This window comes from Eretmochelys imbricata, chromosome 3 (genome assembly GCF_965152235.1).
Source record: "Eretmochelys imbricata isolate rEreImb1 chromosome 3, rEreImb1.hap1, whole genome shotgun sequence".
Lineage (NCBI taxonomy): Eukaryota > Metazoa > Chordata > Testudines > Cheloniidae > Eretmochelys > Eretmochelys imbricata.
The window spans coordinates 12,459,020-12,479,039 of NC_135574.1; the positions used below are offsets into that span (position 1 = coordinate 12,459,020).

General features: G+C 43.2%; 1 protein-coding gene across 1 annotated transcript in view; it reads left to right on the forward strand.

Annotated features, from left to right (window-relative positions):
• The window catches only part of PKHD1 (PKHD1 ciliary IPT domain containing fibrocystin/polyductin), a 370,485-nt gene that overhangs the window by 236,787 nt on the left and 113,678 nt on the right, over positions 1 to 20,020 (forward strand). Inside the window, exons 49-51 of the mRNA XM_077811517.1 lie at positions 4,569 to 4,634; positions 5,667 to 5,795; positions 15,583 to 15,720. Coding sequence (XP_077667643.1) covers positions 4,569 to 4,634; positions 5,667 to 5,795; positions 15,583 to 15,720 — 333 coding nt within the window. The remainder of the gene's footprint in view (positions 1 to 4,568; positions 4,635 to 5,666; positions 5,796 to 15,582; positions 15,721 to 20,020) is intronic.

The window sequence follows — 20,020 nt, forward strand, 5'->3', positions numbered from 1 at the left end:
TTAGCTTGGTTGCACTGGGAGATGGGAAGGGAGGTAAGGAGGAGTGGCTTTCATAATTTAAAAGGACAAAGGTTTGTTTAAATATAATGTAAGTAAAGTACAAGGTGATATGCACTCCCATTGGCAGGTTAAGGTGCATGTTGTGGAGAAGATAAGAGTGTTCTTGAATGGCTAGCTAGTAAGACTTCTCCTTTGTAACATTGCCTCTGTAGAGCTATGAGCATAGTCATGTAGCCTTGGAACCTTTCCCCTGTTCTAGATTCACCAATTTTAAGGTCAAGAGGTAGGTTTATGATCAGCCCTGTGGCCTGAAGCTCTAGAAGGTAAGGAGCTCTCTGCTCCTATCTGGTGAATGGGGGAAGAACGGCCACAGAGCTACCTTATCTGCATATGTTATTTATTCAGAACTCAAGATGGACAGAAGTTCCAGAGGAGAAGAAGCTCTCTGCCCCCCCTCTGTTGGTGAATAGTGGGAACTGTGGCTACAGTGAGAGCTTCATCTGCATAAGTTCATTACCCAAAATTCCTCCAGTGACACTTGGGAGTCAACATAACTGTACACACACTCAGAATTGGTTCAGAATTGGAACTGAGGAAAGGGCTCACATCTTTAGTAAGGGTCTTCTCAAGGGTCCTATATTACTACTGATTCCCCTTCATTGAGGAGCCTATACTGTGGGGACAGTTCTTTGATGAAACCCACAAGGTAGCTTCTTGAGGGGATGCAATGCAAAGAGGGCTCTTTGTTGAAGCCACTGAGGATAGCAGCAGAGGTGAGTAAATTCTGGTATGGTTTTTTTCTACCCAGCCACCAAATAAAGCTGAAATCACTATAGCTGGGTTAAGTAGTGGAGCCTCAGGACAGGACCTGGTAGGATTTTGCAAGGGATTGGAGGCAGGTCTGCCCAAGTACACCTCAGGATTCTGGGACTACGCTATCCATTGACACCTAACCATGAGTTGTGTTTAGCGGAGGGAGAAGAGAGAAGTGATGTGGTAAAAGGGTTGTTTGCCTACTGGACATTCACACCGGCAACTAGCGAACCAAGTTGAGACTATTGCCAAAGTTACCATGGGCAGTGTTTTACTTGTAATTCATTTAGAAAGCTCTAGGTCCCACTGTCAACAAGGTTGCCCCTCTCAAATCGCACAGCGGTGAAATCATTACAGATAAAATCAAGCAGTTGTCTTGTTGGGTTGAACACTATTCAGAGCTATACGCACAAGAAAGAAACATCACCAGTGAATCAGTGGACCAAATACCAACTCTACAGGTCATGCCACAGCTAGATCTGGAGCCCACTGTAGAAGAGCTAAGCAAGACCATTGATTAGATGCCAAGTGGCAAGGCTCCTGAAAAAGATGGCATCCCAGCAGAAATCCTCAAGTACGGGAAAGACAGCCTATTACTACATCTCCATCAGCTGCTGCTTAAATGCTGGAAAGAGGGTGAGGTACCACAAGAGATGTGCGACACAAACATCATCACTTTGTATAGAAAATAAAGGCAAAAAGTGTGACTGCAACAACTACAGGGGTATCTTGCAACTAAGCATAGCAGGAAAAGCTTTCGCAAAAGTCATCTTAGTGCGCCTACAACAGCTGGTGAATCATGTCTACCCTAAATCACAGTGCGAATTCAGGGCTGGAAGATCAACGATAGACATGATATTTTCTCTGCATCAACTCCAAGAAAACTGCAGAGAGAAAAACTTACCATTGTACATCACCTTTGTGGACCTAACCAAAGCATTCAACACAGTCAGCAGAGCAAATCTATTTGCAATGTTAGAAAAGATAAGATGTCCACCAACCCTGTTAAGTTTTATACGTTCATTCCACAACAACATGAGAGCAACTGTCCAGTTTGATGGGTCCACTTCGTACAGCTTTGAGATGAAAAGCAGAATGAAGCAAGGATGTGTTCTTGCCCCTACACTCTTTGGAATCTTCTTCTCAGTAATACTGAACTGTGCATCTAAGGACATGAAAGATGGATTTCAGAGTAACAGCCGTGTTAGTCTGTATTCGCAAAAAGAAAAGGAGTACTTGTGGCACCTTAGAGACTAACCAATTTATTTGAGCATAAGCTTTCGTGAGCTACAGCTCACTTCGTCGGATCCATACTGTGGAAAGTGTAGAAGATTTTTTTACATACACACAAAGCATGAAAAAATACCTCCTCCCACCCCACTCTCCTGCTGGTAATAGCTTATCTAAAGTGATCACTCTCCTTACAATGTGTATGATAATCAAGGTGGGCCATTTCCAGCACAAATCCAGGTTTTCTCACCCCCCCCCCCACAAACCCACTCTACTGCTGGTAATAGCTTATCTAAAGTGACATTTTAGATAAGCTATTACCAGCAGGAGAGTGGGTTTTTGTGTGTGCGTGGGGGGGAGTGAGAAAACCTGGATTTGTGCTGGAAATGGCCCACCTTGATTATCATACACATTGTAAGGAGAGTGATCACTTTAGATAAGCTATTACCAGCAGGAGAGTGGGGTGGGAGAAGGTATTTTTTTCATGCTTTGTGTGTATGTAAAAAGATCTTCTACACTTTCCACAGTATGCATCTGATGAAGTGAGCTGTAGCTCACGAAAGCTTATGCTCAAATAAATTGGTGAGTCTCTAAGGTGCCATAAGTACTCCTTTTCTTTTTATGAAAGATGGAGTGTATCTCCACACAAGATCAGATGGGAAACTCTTCAACCTGTCCCGATTTAAGTCAAAGACCAAAGTCAAAAAGTTGATAATTAGGGAATTTCTGTTCACTGATGATGCTGCCCTCATAGCCAACAGTGAAGATCTAATACAAGAACTCATGGACTGCTTTCAAGTACCTGTCAGGCATTTGCTCTCACCATCAGCATCAAGAAAATGGTTGTATTAGAACAGGGGGTTCTACAAGATCCTTCAATTACCTTAAATGCAAACCAGCTGGAAGTAGTCCAAAAGTTCAGTAATTTAGGTTCTACAGTGACCACCAACCTCTCACTGTATAAAGAACTAAATGTTCACATTGGAAAGGCTGCCACCACCTTTAGCAGACTAACTAAAAGAGCATGGAAGAACTCAAAGCTTACTATCAAGACCAAAATACTAGTGTACCAAGCTTATGTCCTCATCACTCTCATGTATGGTGGGTAAACATGGACAACGTATACTCATCAGGAGAAAATGTTGAACAATTTCCACCTATGTTGTTTACACTGCATACTCAACACCAAATGGCAAGATAAAGTCACCAGCACAGAGGTTCTTCAAAGGGCAAATTTACCAACTGTGACAATCCTGCTCAAGCAAAGACAACTGCACTGGCTGGGCCATCTGAGTAGGTTGGAAGATGGACACTTACCCAAGGACATGCTATACAGAGAGCTATCAGAGTGAACAAGAACAACAGGTTCAATATGAAGACACGTGCAAGGTGAGATCTGAAGGAATCTGCAATTGATCCTGACCAATGGGAAATCTTGGCAAGTGACCGTAACAAGTGGTGCCATCGTCTCCATGAGGGTATCAAAGTCAGTGACAGGAGCTGGCTCCTACAGCTTGAGGAGAAAAGAGCCCACAGGAAGTAAGCAAGATACAGACATTTGCAATAACTGCCAAAGATCATGCAAATCTCAGATTGGCCTATTCAGTCACATGAGACATTGCAAACCATCTACATCATAGGCTGCTATTCCCACCATCTCTCACAGACGAAAGGATGCCAACAACAACCATGGGGGAGTGTTTTACTTGTCATTCATTTAGATACATTGTTGCTGTTTTCCCCAAGATGATACTGTGTTCCCTTTCCCCCAATAAAGTGTTCCTTTCCTCATACACAGACTCAGTGCTTGCGAGTAGGAAGTATTGCCTATTAAGGGCTCCCAATAAAGGTATTTAGTGATCCCAGAAATGCTGGCTAGGAACTCAAGCTAGTGGGGTATTAATTTTAATAGATGAACCGAGCCCTTGTTGCTGTTGGCAAAACCTAGCAGAGGGGGTTACAATTATTATAATCTAGTCTGACCGCCTACATACCACGGGCCATAGAATTCCTGGCTCTAACCATAAATCTTGGTTGAACTAGTGCATTTCTTTTAGAAAGGCATCCAGTCTTGACTTAGATTCCAAGAACATACATACATACAATGAACAAAAGCTACAGTTCCCTTTCTGATCTCAGTTACCCTATTGTAAATCCAAAGTAACTCACCAGTGTAAAGTGATTGCAGTCAATAGAGCTACTCTAGTTTTACAATGGGATAAATGAAGTTGGCATGCCAACTGTAGCTTTTGTTTATTGTATATCTGCTCTTAGCTTTTTTTGGTAAGGTGCCAGGAGCCCTTCAGTGCCTACAAACAAAAATGTATTCATTTATTTATAAAAACACTGTAAGAAAAATGGTTGAAAAAGGATCAGCAAGACTAGGTACTTGGGAAACCTTTTGTTGTTAGAAATGTGAATGATCAGAAAACATTGTATCAGAGATTACTGTCTAATTGCTTTTGTTAGTTTCCATTGAGTTGCTGATGGGGTTTGTCTACAAGCCATGCACCCTCTCTTTTCAGTTACAGGTGAAGACCTAGTCCAAGTAACATTCAAAGAGGAAGAAAAAGTCACTCTACCTACACCAGGTATATGGTGGTCTCAGGCTGACTGGTTTGGTCTAACAGCCACAGCAATTCCTTTTACTAGGTGTGCAGGAAAATGTCGCTGTACATCACCTCTATGTTTTGTACATCTGTCAGCCCAAAAGGGGCTCTTGGCATTCATTTAAGAGCCACATCTACCATTGCATGTGATGAATGTGTGATTCCACATTATAAAAGACTATAAACTTTTGTTAAGAAATACCATATCAGATCATAAAGGTCATGGAGAATGTAAGACTACAATATATTTTAGTGCTACACAGTGATCTTAGGATAATAGCATGACATTATTATACAGTTACATATTGAGCCAGACAGCATAATAGACCAAAGGATAGGGCTGGAAAGAAGGAAGACCTACAGAGTTCTAATCTGGGATTTGCCACAGATTTGCTATGTAGTCCACTATTGTTACAGCTATTTATTTCTGTTGCAGTAGAGCTTAGAGGCCTCAGCTAGGGATCAGGGCCCCATTGTGTTAGGCATTGTACATACAAATAACAGAAAGACAGAGCCTGCCCCAGAGAGCTCACAATCTAAGTTGGGCTCAACTTCATTGGCCTTCATTATACTATGGAACAGGGTTCGTAAAACTTACCTACCTCACAAGATTATTATAATTGTTATTTATTTGTATTGCAGAAATGCCTAGAAGCCTCAATCTGGATCAAGGGTGAAATCTTGGCCCCCTGTGAATTCAACTGGGATTTTACCATTTCCCTGGAGCAAGGATTTCATCCCAGACCTTCGTTATGCTACATGCTGCACAGATATACAGTAAAAAAGTCCTTGCTTCCAAAGAGCTTAGTTGATTTTCACATAGTCTAGATCCTTTGAACTTTAGGACATATTACAAAATCCATTTAGCTTCCTGGCTTTTGGGTAGGAAGGCACAAAATGAGAGCAGACACTTGTGGGTAGGGTAGGGTAGGGTTTTGCTCATTGGGCAAGTTTTGGTTTTGTGGGGCAAATGACAATTCCAAATACATCTTCTTTGTCCATCCTGTGTTCTAGCTCCAGTCTCTCCTCCTGACGTAATTTTGAAATGGTCATTCCCTGAATCATGGAGTGGAGTGAAACAAGGCTGGGGTGGATACAACCACAGCATTCCAGCCCCTGGTGAGGATGTCGTCATCTTGCCTAGTAAGTAAGGGAAGTACAGTTCTGAGTTTCTCCCAGTAATACCAAAGGTATGTCTGCACTGGAAATGTTAGTCCAGTTTTACCACGTGCTAATTAACACAACTGTAAATTCCAGTGTACACAGGACACAAACATATGACCTTAGACTGCAGCATGAATGCATGCATGTTAGAACAAACATTGCCCCAGAAGCAGACTTCTCTATATTTCTCTCTCACACACCCTTATCTACTGCACAAATATATACACGGTTCTGTGGTGGGTTTTTTTTCCTTAAGTAAACTCAGGTGTACCATATCATAGCTAATGCAGAATGTCTCTTTCCACTTACCTAGCAGTGTTTCACACAGGGAGCATATTTCAGCCGAGCTCCCAAGACTGTACTGGCTTCCATTTTGCTTTCTGGTTGCCTGTCCAACTGTTCATTTAGATCTCTAAATCTGTTTATGGATTAGGTTTCTAAGTATCATTGAGTCATAGAATCATAGAATATCAGGGACCTCAGGAGGTCATCTAGTCCAACCCCCAAGTCCATCCTTGTCTTTGGACTTTACCCCAACAGTGGAGATTAGCTGGAGTGCTGATATCATATGGTTATCTAGATAAGGCATTTATTCTGTGTCTCAGGAGAATTGGGTATAAATCCTGCTTCTGCTAAGACTTCATATGTCAGGTTGTGCAAGTGTGGGTGCTCCAGCTCCACTTCTAAATGTTGGCGATAATTAAACTTCTTTTCTCTCAGCCTTTACCTGTCTTCTCTTTTTAGATTGTAAGTCCTTTGTGACAGGGACGCTGTGTTATATGCATGCATGTCCAGTGCCTGGGACAACAGGGCCCTGATCACGGCTGGGGCTTCGAGGCACTAAAGCAATACAAATAATATATTGTACTAATTATAACGCTGGCAGTCCTTAGACTTGTATATCTGGGTGTTGGATGCAGGGCACTCTCAATGAAGTGTCCTGAACTCTGAATTTCCCCCCCAACTTGGTCTGACAGAGCCTGAGTTTGCTGATCCTTCTGGAAGGCCTGTCTCAGACCTACTCTGAGGACCTGGGTTTTGTCATCTGTTTTTCTTGTGGGGGCTTGAAGGTCTTTCTGTTGTCATTTTTTACCTCTAGGGCAAGTTGAGATTATTACTTTTGCATTTTATTTTATTGCATCCCGGAAGTGTTTCACTGGCCCCACATGTAAATGAGAAATAATTAAATAACACATTATGGATGTAGTAAAAATCAGCTTTAGTTGAAGAGAGAATTAGTAGTGTGAGTTGTATATTAGATGGGGGAAAGACACAGCTGCTCCCAGAACCCCCTGGCCAGACTTCTGACACAGATAATTAGGGCTCTGTTCTGGCTAACACATAAGCATCTACATAAGTTTGCTTCTCTCTGGACCCCCATTGGCTACAATGTGTACAGATGCCTAGGTGTTTGCAAGGTCAGAGCCCAAATGAGTCAGACAATGATCAGATCACTGCATTCACAAACAGGACTGGAAAATACTCTGTTTATCTAAAATACTTATATGTCTCCATTACCTCCAAATCTTTACTGTCTGTGTCCTCACAACATCCCGGTGAAATAGAAAAGCACTATTATCCCCATGTTACAGATGTGGAAGAAAAGCACAGGGAGGCTAAGTGACTTCCTCAAGGGATTCTGGGCAGAAGAGAGACTCCAGGTAGCCTAGTGATAGGCTAGTACACAAAACGCTGACTCATCTACCTCTTTCACGAGATCGGGTTGAAGAATTCCACTCAAATTTCAAATATAGATAAAAAATTGATAAAGTTTTCCCATGTCTCCCCCCTCCCCCCACAGTTTTTCAACTAACTGTAGAGCTGGCTGAAATATTTCAAATTTTGATGAAGACGCAGTAATTTGTCAAAGAAACCTCTAGCAGTGACACAAAAAATTGTAAAAAATATAAATAGTGACCAAATTTGTAAAAATCATGCCCTATTCAGTTACAATTCACAAACAGAAAAAGTGCTGTCTTTTCTATTCTATGCTACCTAGGTTCTTGTATGACCCTCATCACCGTAGTATCTGAGCGCCTTCTGGTTATGCATTGAGCAGCATGATTAACTTCTTTTCACATGTGGTTCATTGTATGTGCAGTGGAGTGTTTTCTTTTGGTAGGCTTTTTCCCCCCACTGCTCTGTGTTTATGTTAGATAAGGCAAGCTGAAGAAGTGCACCTTGCAGTTGGAGCGGAAGACGGTGACGTTTATGATGATGCTTTGTTCCTGGAGGAGTTCCTTCCAAAGTCATGAACTGGCCCTCAAGAAAGCTCTGTCTCCTGCACAGATGATCTTAAGCCTTATGGAAAAAAGTTCCACTGTGTCTCAGGGCAGAGCTGTTGACCACAATTTTCATCCTGCAGCATTAGGCTCTTTTAGGTATGCTGGTCCCAAGCTTTTTTGCGGCCTGAAGATAAGAACAGAGATATTAACTAATCCTCACAACACTTCTGTTGTGTGGTATATAAAGCTGTATTATACCCATTCTTCACATGGAGAAAGTAAAGCGCAGAGAAAAATAAGTGACATACCCAAGACCCCAGAGCAGCATTAGAATTCAAGAATCCTTAGTTCTGAGTCCTACTGTTCAACTCTTTAGAACATGCTGCTTCACAGTGGTGCAAAACATGCCATCTCCACCCTTTAAAAACCTTATTGAATGGGGAAACCAAAGCAAAACATTTTATAAGCAAAAATAAACAAACGAGGAGTATTTGCATGTTAGGCCATGCACAATTCAGTGCAGTGTGTTAGTTTATAGAGAGCAGTTCCTTCTGTTTCCCTGCATTCCACGCGTCGTAAATAACTGTCATGTTGCTGTAAATAGATATAATCCCTTCTTGGGTTTCAGCCTGGTGCACATACACACATGCTTGGTTAGTGTCCAAAACCTACTCCACCCTGCTTCCCATGCTTTTCCTTTATTTTAATTTAAGAACCACAGGAATAAACTCTCTACCTTGCTCTTCCTCCCAAGCTGGCTGTTCTATCACCTGCCTCACCTTTACCCTCTCTTGCCTTAGAAACACTTCATCTTCACTCCTCCTGAGTGGGTGTTGAGACCCACTAGTTGCAACTGCCAGGGTGACTAACCATGCAACTTCACACAGGGTCCTAAAAATCGGTCACAGGTACCATTAGTCGTGGTGTTATTCATAGAATCATAGAAGATGAGGGTTGGAAGAGACCTCAGGAGGTCATCTAGTCCAACCCCCTGCTCAAAGCAGGACCAACACCAATTAAATCATCCCAGCCAGGGTTTTGTCAAACTAGGTCTTAAAAACCTCTAAGGATGGAGATTCCACCATGTCCCTAGGTAACCCATTCCAGTGCTTCACCACCCTCCTAATGAAATAGTGTTTCCTAATATCCAACCTAGACCTCCCCCACGGCAACTTGAGACCATTGCTCCTTTTTCTGTCATCTGCCACCACTGAGAACAGCCTAGCTCCATCCTCTTTGGAACCCCCCTTCAGCGAGTTGAAGGTTGCTATCAAATGCCCCCTCACTCTTCTCTTCTGCAGACTAACCAAGCCCAGCTCCCTCATCCTCTCCTCATAAATCATGTGCCCCAGCCCCCTAATAGTTTTTGTTGCCCTCTGCTGGACTCTCTCCAATTTGTCCTTTCTGTGGTGGGGAGCCCAAAACTGGCCTCACCAGTGCTGAATAGAGGGGAATAATCACTTCTCTCGATCTGCTAGCAATGCTTCTATTAATGCAGCTCAATATACCGTTAACCTTCTTGGCAACAAGGGCACACTCACTGTTAACTCATATCCAGCTTCTCATCCACTGTAATCCCCAGGTCCTTTTTTGCAGAACTTCCGCTTAGCCAGTCAGTCCCCAGCCAGCAGTAGTGCATGGGATTCTTCCATCCCAAGTGCAGGACTCTTCTCCTTGTTGAACCTCATCAAATGTCTTTTGGCCCAATCCTCCAATTTGTCTAGGTCACTCTGGACCCTATCCCTATCCTCCAGCATATTTACCTCTCCCCCCAGCTTAGTGTCATCCGCGAACTTGCTGAGAGTGCAATCCATTCCATCATCCAGATCATTAATGAAGATGTTGAACAAAACCAGCCCCAGGACCGATCCCTGGGGCACTCCGCTTGATACTGGCTGCCAACTAGACATAGAGTCATTGATCACTACCCATTGAGCCTGATGATCTAGCCAGCTTTCTGTCCTTATAGTCCATTCATCCAATCCATACTTCTTTAACTTGCTGGCAAGAATACTGTGGGAGACCATATCAAAAGCTTTGCTAAAGTCAAGGTATATCACATCCACCACTTTCCCCATATCTACAGGGCCAGTTATCTCATCATAGAAGGCAATCAGGTTGGTCAAGCATGCCTTGCCCTTGGTGAATCCATGTTGACTGTTCCTGATCACCTTCCTCTCCTCCAAGTGCTTCAAAATTGATTCGTTGAGGATTTTTCCAGGGACTGAGGTGGGGCTGACCGGTTTGTAGTTCCCTGGATTCTTCTTCTTCCCTTTTTTAAAGATGGGCATTACATTTGCCTTTTTGCAATAGTCCGTGACCTCCCCTGGCCGCTACGAGTTTTCAAAGATAATGGCCAATGGCTCTGCAATCACATCAGCCAACGCCCTCAGCACCCTTGGATGCATTGCATCCGGCCCCATGGACTTGTGTGTGTCCAGCTTTTCTAAATAGTTCTTAACTTGTTCTTTCACGACTGAGGGCTGCTTACCTCATCCCCATACTGTGCTGCGCAGTGCAGCAGTCTGGAGCTGACCTTGTCTGTGAAGATTGAAGAGTACTTCAGCTTTTTCCACATCATATGTCACTAGGTTGCCTCCCCCATTCAGTAAGGGTTCCACATTTTTCCCGACCTTCTTCTTGTTGCTAACATACCTGTAGAAACCCTTCTTATTACCTTTCACATCCCTTGCTAGCTGTAACTCCAATTGTGCTTTGGACTTCCTGATTACATCCCTGCATGCTAGAGCAATATTTTTATACTCCTCCCTAGTCATCTGTCCAAGTTTCCATTTCTTGTAAGCTTCCTTTTTTGTGTTTAAGCTCATTGACGATTTCACTGTTAAGCCAAGCTGGTCGCCTTCCATATTTGCTATTCTTTCTGCACACAGGGATGGTTTGTTCCTGCACCCTCAATAAGGCTTCTTTAAAATACAGCCAGTTCTCCTGGACTCCTTCCCCCACATATTAGCCACCCAGGGGATCCTGCCCATCAGTGCCCTAAGGGAGTCAAAGTCTGCTTTTCTGAAGTCCAGGGGCCGTATTCTGCTGCTCTCCTTTCTTCCTTTTGTCAGGATCCTGAACTTGACCATCTCATGGTTACTGCTGCCCAGGTTGCCACCCAATTCTACTTCCCCTACCAATTCTTCCCTGTTTATGAACAGAAGGTCAAGAAGAGCATGGCCCCTAGTTGGTTCCTCCAGCACTTGCACCAGGAAGTTGTCCGCAACACTCTCCAAAAACTTCCTGGATTGTCTGTGCTCTGCTGTATTGTTCTCCCAGCAGATGTCAGGGTGATTGAAGTCTCCCATGAGAAGCATTCTTTGGTTTTAGTCCAAAAGGATATAAATGAGCTCCAGGCTAGAAGAGAGATAACCTTTACTGATCATCCAAAACTCCTGCATGGGGTGGATTTCACCTGTAATGATAACTTTAGTGGGACTGCTCATGCAAGGGTAGCCCACTGGTGAGATCCCCTTCTATGCCCAAGCTGCAGAGGACATGAAGCTGTTACAGTCCCAGAGGGAGTGCTTTGGTATGAGAGGAAAGATGGTCTAGTGGTTAGGATGCTAACCTAGGTCTTAGAAAACCTGGGTTCAATTGCTTGTTCCACCATTGACTTTCTGTGTAACTTAGGACAAGTTGCTTAGGCTCCCTGTGCCTCTATTCCCAATGTGGATATTAGCGCTTCTCTTCATCACAGGAGTATTGTGAAACTAATTCCATTAATGATTATGAGTTGCTGTGGTGATCAAGGCTATGTAGATAGAGTAGCTTGAGTTTATCAGCTTGTTATTTTACCTCTGGCATTCTCTGGTTCAGTCTCTGGTGTTTTAGCCAAGATAGTGCCCATCACATAAGGACTAATCACATGAATAAGGCTTGCAAATTAGGCTCATTGCCTAAATTGGGACTCCCCCATTTAAAAACCAATTGCACAGTACTGGAAAGCATGAATAGTGAGTTGATTCATACCATTCCATCAGCAAACAGCAGTCGTCTTCGTTCCAGGCCAGATCATGGAGTGCATTAGCTCCTCAAATGCTGAGATTTCCCATACTTTGGTTGATGGGTTTTCAGTATGACACATTGCATATTGGGTGGAAGGAGAACGTGTTATAATTCTAGGCAATGGTTTGAAAGGTCTAGATATGATATCATGTAGCCCCTGGCCTTTTTTTCTTTTTCTTTTTTTAGTGGTGGAATCCACTCTCTTATTCATGTTCTGATTTTGATTTTCTTTGAACTTTTTCTGTTTGAAGAGATGAATGCTGGAGTACTGTCTCTCATATAATAGCGTGTCTGTTGTGGCTGATTTCCATTCAATGACATGCTATGGTGTTTTATATAGCAATGGGGTTGATCAAAGGCATTTGATGTCATTGCTGGAGTCATTAGCGAATTCTCAGCGTTGTACACCCGAACGTTAAGGCTGTGAGCTTTTGTCTGCAGGAAGTACACATAAAATGAAAGGTAGCCCTCTTAGATTTGAATTATTTTCTTAATGCAGTTGCTTGTGGCGATGTGAATTTCTTGAGGGAAGGGATAAAACAAATACAGTTTCTCCTTTGTCTGGAGATAAATTTCATTGAGCCATCTGACCTAAAGTTGCTGATTTTAGGCACTGACTAGTCACCTCACTGTGTAATCTGCAGAGCTGCTCATATGAAGCAGTTAGGTATGTGCCACAAGGAATGTATCACATGTGGTAACAGTCTTCTACCCATCAGTTCCTTTTTCTCCTCAAGTGTGGAAGGAGATTAAGTCTACAATGGAGCCCCCTGCTGTTTCTGCAGAATATATGTCTGTCTCCTCACGCATCCACTGAACATGCTCTCAGTTGCACCCATGAAACCACATCAGGTCCGCGCAGGTCAGAATTTCTCCCTCCCATTATTATTCTCGGGTCACATGCATGAAACTCTCTACTTACAGAAAGAAAAGGAGTCTTGTGGCACCTTAGAGACTAACCAATTTATTTGAGCATAAGCTTTCGTGCTCACGAAAAGCTTATGCTCAAATAAATTGGTTAGCCTCTAAGGTGCCACAAGTACTCCTTTTCTTTTTGCGAATACAGACTAACATGGCTGTTACTCTGAAATCTACTTACAGAGCAATCAGTGTTTCATTTATAAGCCCTTATTTCTAAGGATGTGCAACTCAGCAAAAAAAAAAAAAAAAAAAAAAAAATCTGTTCCAGGCTTAAACTTGACATATAAATGTTATGCCTAACAGCTCTCTTTCTTCTTCTTGTAAAAATGTTTCGCCCTATGCTTGATGACTATACTTACGGCCTTTGTCAACTGCAGCATTTTCTCATATTCTTGAGCAGTGATTTCCTCATATAAGCCATTTCCATTCGAACAATATCTCCCCCCTTATCCTCTTCCCTCTGCTTTGTTTCACTCGGTATTGTGTTTTTTCTGACTGATTATGACAGTTAGCTCTTCAGGGAATAGGACCCTGTCCCTCATTGAAAGGGCCTTGAACACAGTTGTTTTGCCGTCCCAGTTAATTTTTTTCTAAATTTGCCCAAGTTGTGAGCCTCTGCTCACAAGCTCAATAGAGACTTGTTCCAGTTTGGCAGCTAAATTCACTGGAGATTTCATCTGTGCTGAGCATGCTCCAGCCCAGGGCTGCAGGGACTGAAGATGACTTTCAGTGCAATTGCTTGTCTGGGCAGCAAGGGGCTGCTGTGGTTGCAGGCTCAAGAACTGAGAGCAGAGAGATCCCCTCCCCTGCCTTCTCAAGGCTCCTCCTGCTAATGCCCAGGCAGCAAGGAGGCAACGACTGGATGCGACTGTTGGGGAGTGAAGGGTGGGGATAGAGGATGGGAATGAGGAAAAAAAGAGGGGGAAGGCAGGCAGGCAGAAGTTGGGGGGATATAGCAGCAGAGGAAGAGGGTTCAGGAGCTGGGGTGGGGTGGATATTGGCTGGGAGCTGGGGGGGGAGGGAGATGAGCTGGGGTGGGATGGAGGTCAGATTGGAGCAGAGGGGGAGAGGTCAGGAGGCAGAGTGGGAGTTTGATGGGAGCAGAGTAGGATGGGCAGGAGCTGAGGTGGGGTGGAGGATGGAAGGAAGGAGAGGGACAGGGTTCAGGATCTGCGGTGCGATGGAGGTTCGATGCGAGCAGAGGGACAGGGGTCAGGAGCTGGAATGGGGAGGAGGTTGTATAGAAGCAGAGAGGAAGGGGTCAGAATCTGGGATGGTTGGAGGTTGGATGGGAGCAGAGGGGAAGACAGGAGCTGGGGTGGGGTGGAGGTTGTATGGAAGCAGAGTGGGAGGGGTGGGGAGGTGGGGTGGGGTGGATATTTGATGGAGCAGAGTGTGAGGGGTCAGGAGATGGGATGGGGGGCAAATAGAGGCAGTAACTAGAGAGGTAGATAGGAAGATAGGGGTGTGGGTCAATATTCAGTGGATTTGGGCATTGTGGAGTAGCAGGGAGGAGTCAGGAGCTGGTGAGCGCATAGGAGGAGAGGAAGATGGGATCCGGCTTTGGGGCCCAGTGTTAGATGAGATTGCAACCATTAGAGAACGCTCCCCTCCAGAACCTGGAATTGGATCCAGGAACCCCGAGTCTCACCATTCTCTGTTGTCAGCAAGTTGCTGTGAAACACTGTCAAAGTGTGTATCTCACACTCGTCTAGTGGCTGGTTCACATGCAGGATAACAGCCTACTACTAGTAGTAGTTACTCCATTGGCTCAATTTATAGACAATTTGTTGTAGGTCTCAAGGTCTGACCTCTGCTCATGACCTAAGTTGGGGTCAATATGGGTCCACATGATTGAATTCTTTATTTCAAAAAGAACAGGAGTACTTGTGGCACCTTAGAGACTAATACATTTATTTGAGCATAAGCTTTTGTGGGCTAAAAGCCACTTCATCGGATGTATACTGTGGAAAATACAGTAGGAAGATAGATAGATAGATAGATATACAAGAACATGAAAAAATGGGTGTTGCCATACACACTATAACAAGAGCGATCAATTAAGGTGAGCTATTATCAGCAGGAGAAAAAAACCTTTTGTAGTGATAATCAGAGTGGCCCATTTCCAACAGTTGACAAGAAGGTGAGAGTAACAGTGGGGGGGGGGGGGAATAAACATGGGGAAATAGTTTTACTTTGTGTAATGACCCATCCACTCCCAGTCTTTATTCAAGTCTAATTTAATGGTGTGCAGTTTGCAAATTAATTCCAATTCAGCTGTCTCTCATTGGAGTCTGTTTTTGAAGTGTTTTTGTTATAATATTACGACTTTTACAGACCTATATCTTTTAGAAAAATATCCAATCTCTTATTTAAAAAATGGCCAGTTAGTGCGGAACGTCATGACCCATGGAAGTTGTTCCAATGATGAATGACTCTCAATATTCAAAATTTACACTTTATTTCCAGTCTGAATTTGTCAAGCAAAATTTAAAGTTAAGCACATGCTTAAGTGGCCATGATCTCTAGAGCTTTCCCCTCATTTTCCATCTTCACATCACAGTGTCGGTATATTGACGTTGCTCTCTCTCTCTCTCCTCTTTTTTCAGACAGGACCATCCTGGTGGATACAACTCTTCCTCCTCTGAGAGGTCTCTATGTTCTGGGGACTCTGGAATTCCCAGTCAGCTCCAGCAATGTCCTTAGTACCACCTGTATAGTGGTTGCAGGTGGTGAACTGAAAGTGGGTAAGAGAGAAATAATGACCAGAGGCTGTTCTTAAAACTAGGATTTTGTTTTATTTGTTGATTTTAAAAAACCCCAAGAATTAACGACAAATACTATGAGATCATTCATGGTGATGCTAGGCCTGATAATCAAACAGGTCGTTGCTTTTTCTGTAATGCATACAAGAAAAAGGCCAGTTTGGAATGGGTCGGGTGAGGAGAAAAACTAACACAGCTAATGCATACTTAAGAACTAAATGTATATAAGTAGTGAAAAGCTGGTAAAACTCCCATTGATTTCACTTGTGCCAGGATTTTACTCAATGTATATAAAACCCATGCATGTGGATTGTATCTATCCCCCTGCACTTCCTTTGACGCTTGTTTTCTTGGATTGCAAGCGCTTCAAGGCAAAGACTGAGTCATCCTAGATGTGGGAGCAATCCCTAACATCGTGTGCTTAAAGTTGAAGTCAATAGTACTTAAGTAAGTGGCATGGAGGGCCTTTAACACCAACTCAAGAAGGCAACTAAGTTTTCCCACAAGGTACAGAAATCCTGATCTGACATAAAACTGGTCTAGCTGGAATGTTCTGCCAGTACCTCAGAATAGAGGGGTACAGGGACTCTTGGGGAATATAGCATGGGGTGCTAGTTCTTATGCCAAAAGTGTCTCCAATGTCACTGGGTCTGTTACCTGCTATTCACAATGAAGAAACCAATGCCTTTCCCCAGAAAAGTAATTACTCCCATAATTCTCTTCAAACATGAAGCTGCATAAAGCCGGGATTTTTCTTTACTTACAGGAATCATTTGGATGCTCAGATCAGTGTGTTGGTCACTCCCTGCCCTTTCTCAAGATTGGTTTTATGAACTTTAAAATGATAATTTATTTGAGTAATCACATTCCTGTGAAGTCGACCCTGGAATTTCTTTGTTGTTAATCTCAGGGGACTGGCAAGTTAATAAGCTTTAGCAAAAGAGATATTTTATTGCCTTTAGTTTTGCTTTGAAAAAAGGCTTTACAGGTAACAATGGAGGTCAGTGTACCTTTACATATTCTTAACAGTTTATTGTTCCCACCTTTTTGCAGTTTAAATATATATATTAGGAAAATAAGTGTGCTCTGCTGCCTAAAAACACTTATTTTGAAATATTGATGTGCTTCATTGCTACATAAACTCCCCTTAAGCATATAGCCATGGAGAAATGCTGGCATTAATAGCCAAACAAGTAGCTAGCTACACCTGTAGATTCTTTGGACAGCACCTTCTGGAGAAAGATTCTTGTTCCAGTTTCTGCTATAAAGGGGGTAGCTGGATACACATTCTTCATTTTGCCCACAGTGTTCTCCATTGGCTTTTACACTTGGCTGTAAAAACAGGAGAGGATATACCCCCCTTCTCTTCCCACGTGTTCCAGGCCTGAAGGCAGCTTCTTGGAGCCCATCTGTCCAATCGTGTGTATTCCATGCCCAAAGGAAGGTTTTTCAGCCCATCTGTCCTATTCCACCACACCCTGAAGAAATCCTGACACAAAACAGATAATGAGACAGTTTAGTAAACAAAGTTAATAGACGTGGACATCAGCACTGAGTGATGCCTAAGTAGGATCTGAAATTGACACCGTCTGATCCACATACCAACACGCTCTCTCCAATGTAACTTCTCAGTGTCCTGCTTCCAGTGCAGCCATTATTGACTAAATATCATTGACTCTGTTTTACAGATGGGGAAGCTGATGCTCAGAGGGTATATCTATGCTGCAGTTAGATACCTGTGACTGGCCTGGGCTAGCAGATTCAGCTTGTGGGGCTAAGGCTTGTGGAGTTGTTTAATTGCAGTGTAGACATTCAGGCCACCACCTCACGGGCCTAGAGCCAGGGCTCCAGCCCAAGCCTGAACGTCTACACCACAATTAAACAGCCTCTTATCCTGAGCACTGCAAGCCAGGTCAGCTGGACAAACCAGCCAGGGGTGTCTAGTTGCAGTGTAGACATACCCAGAGTGGCTACATGACTTTCCCAGACTATACACACATTCTAGGGCAGAGCCAGGAATAGGACCTTGGGCCCAGATTTCATAGTTCTCAGTCCGGCATATTTAACCTCAGGATCATAATTCTGTAGTCTATAAATAATGCTTAGTTGAGCTTTGCTGTACATTAGCACCGGTTCTTTTATTTGGGAGAAGGTTGATTAAAGCACAGGAGTGAGAGTAGGAATACAGATAGGAGAAATATTCTTTGCAAGAAAAAAAGGAAGATTTCAGAGTTTCTGAAACGTCAACGATATTCCAACAATTATGACAAAACTTTAGCTTGAAATAAAACAGGGATGTGAATTTTAGATGAGTCTGTGCCTCCTAGAGGCTACTTGGCATAAAGAGATGCATGTCAGGGCTAAGAGCACAGAACTCCTGAGACTTCTCTGATGGGCCCTACTAACATTTTGCTTTTATGTACAGTGTAATCCACTGGTCAACGTGTGCTGTGAGTCCCCTCTGTACCTGATTCACGGGGGATACAATCTGGTACAGCTACCAGCTACTGGGTTTAGACCTGTAGCTCTGGATTTCCCTGGTTCAATGATGGTCACATAATACATTAGAAACATTGTTTAGTTACACCTTACAGCATCCATGTGGTATGAAGTAGGAAATTATCATCATTCCTAGTTTGCAGCTGGGGGAACTGAGGCTCAGCGAAGTGAGATGACTTGCAAATGGAACTAGCAAGTCAGTGTCAGAAGGAGACACTCAAAAATGTTGGCCTCAACTTCTCAGCAGTTTCTGCTAGGTTTCACTTTGGGATTACTGGGTTCGTTTTGACCCAAAACTCAGGATTGAGGTTCAAATCTCGGTGGAATGAAACTGGAAAAAAAAAAAAGTGAATTCCATCCCTGAGCAAAGCCACCAGGTTTCACACATCTCTGATAAGGAAGCACCAAAATGCTGAAGTTATTTCCTTCATGATGGGCTCATTGAAATCCTTTTTGAACTCTGTAGTACTCAGCTGTTCATTACTGGCAGGCTATCTGGTTTTGCCTGTCACACCAGAGTAAAACAGGGCAACACCACTCACTGATTAATTACCTAAATAGACTTTTTTAGTCTCAGACTTGTCACATATTGTCTTGGCTCTAGTGATGGCTGCTTGTCAGTCTTGTCTCTCATTCTGGGCAAGATGCCTAAGGTCATTATTAACTCATGACTTGACTGCCTGGAGATGAAGCACCAGACATTTCTGAAGTCTCTGTTGTTTTTGGTGTGAAAACCGTAATGCGCCAACTTCCATATTATTTATATAATTGGAAAAAATCAAATAGAGTAATATCCCGCTTTATTGTCTTCCCAATTGGCACTTGGCAAAGGTTCATGGGATGATTAGGCAATATGACATGTCAGACCATGTGGTATAGCTGATTAGCACCCAGCCTCCGGGGTGTAGTCAGGACATCTGAGGGATGCATGACTCCGCTCTACTGCATAGGCAATCTTGAAGTTCTCAAACTTCTTTGTAGTGTGGACCATGAGAGATTGTCTCATGAGCCCACTTCCTAGCCCACGTGCAGTCATGTAATATCCTTGTGGTAACTAGGGCAGCTGCTTACACAGAGAAGAAATAGTAAGAAACTATTTAATGCATTTCTAGCTCATGTTAATGTGATGAGTGTTTTGTCGCTTTTGAAAAAAAAAGCTAATAACGTGATCTGCTGCGATTCTGTAGTTCATCTCCCCCTTTCCCTCACTTTTGGTCCTTGCTTTCACCCTGTCTTTCACTTGGTTCCTTTCCTCCTGGGCACACTGCCTGGCCATATCATTTCCTTCTTTTATGTTCCCCTGGATAGTCATCTCCCGCTAGCAGCTCCAGTTCCACTGGTGGCACTGGTCCATGGAGGAAGCTATTTATAGATTTGTAGGACTGGCATGGACTTGAGAGGTCATCTAGTCCTGCCCCCTGCACTCATGGCAGGACTAAGTATTATCTAGTCCATCCCTGACAGGTGTTTGTCTAACCTGCCCTTAAAAATCTCCAGTGACGGAGATCCCACAACCTCCCTAGGCAATTTATTCCAGTGCTTAACTACCTGACAGTTAGAAAGTTTTTCCTAATGTCCAACCTAAACCTCCCTCGATACAATTTAAGCCCATTGCTTCTTGTCCTATCCTTAGAGGTTAAGAAGAACAATTTTTCTCCCTTCTCCTTGTAACAACCTTTTATGTACTTGAGAACTGTTATCATGCCCCTCAGTCTTCTCTTCTCCAGACTAAACAAACCCAATTTTTTTCAATCTTCCTCATAGGTCATATTTTCTAGACCTT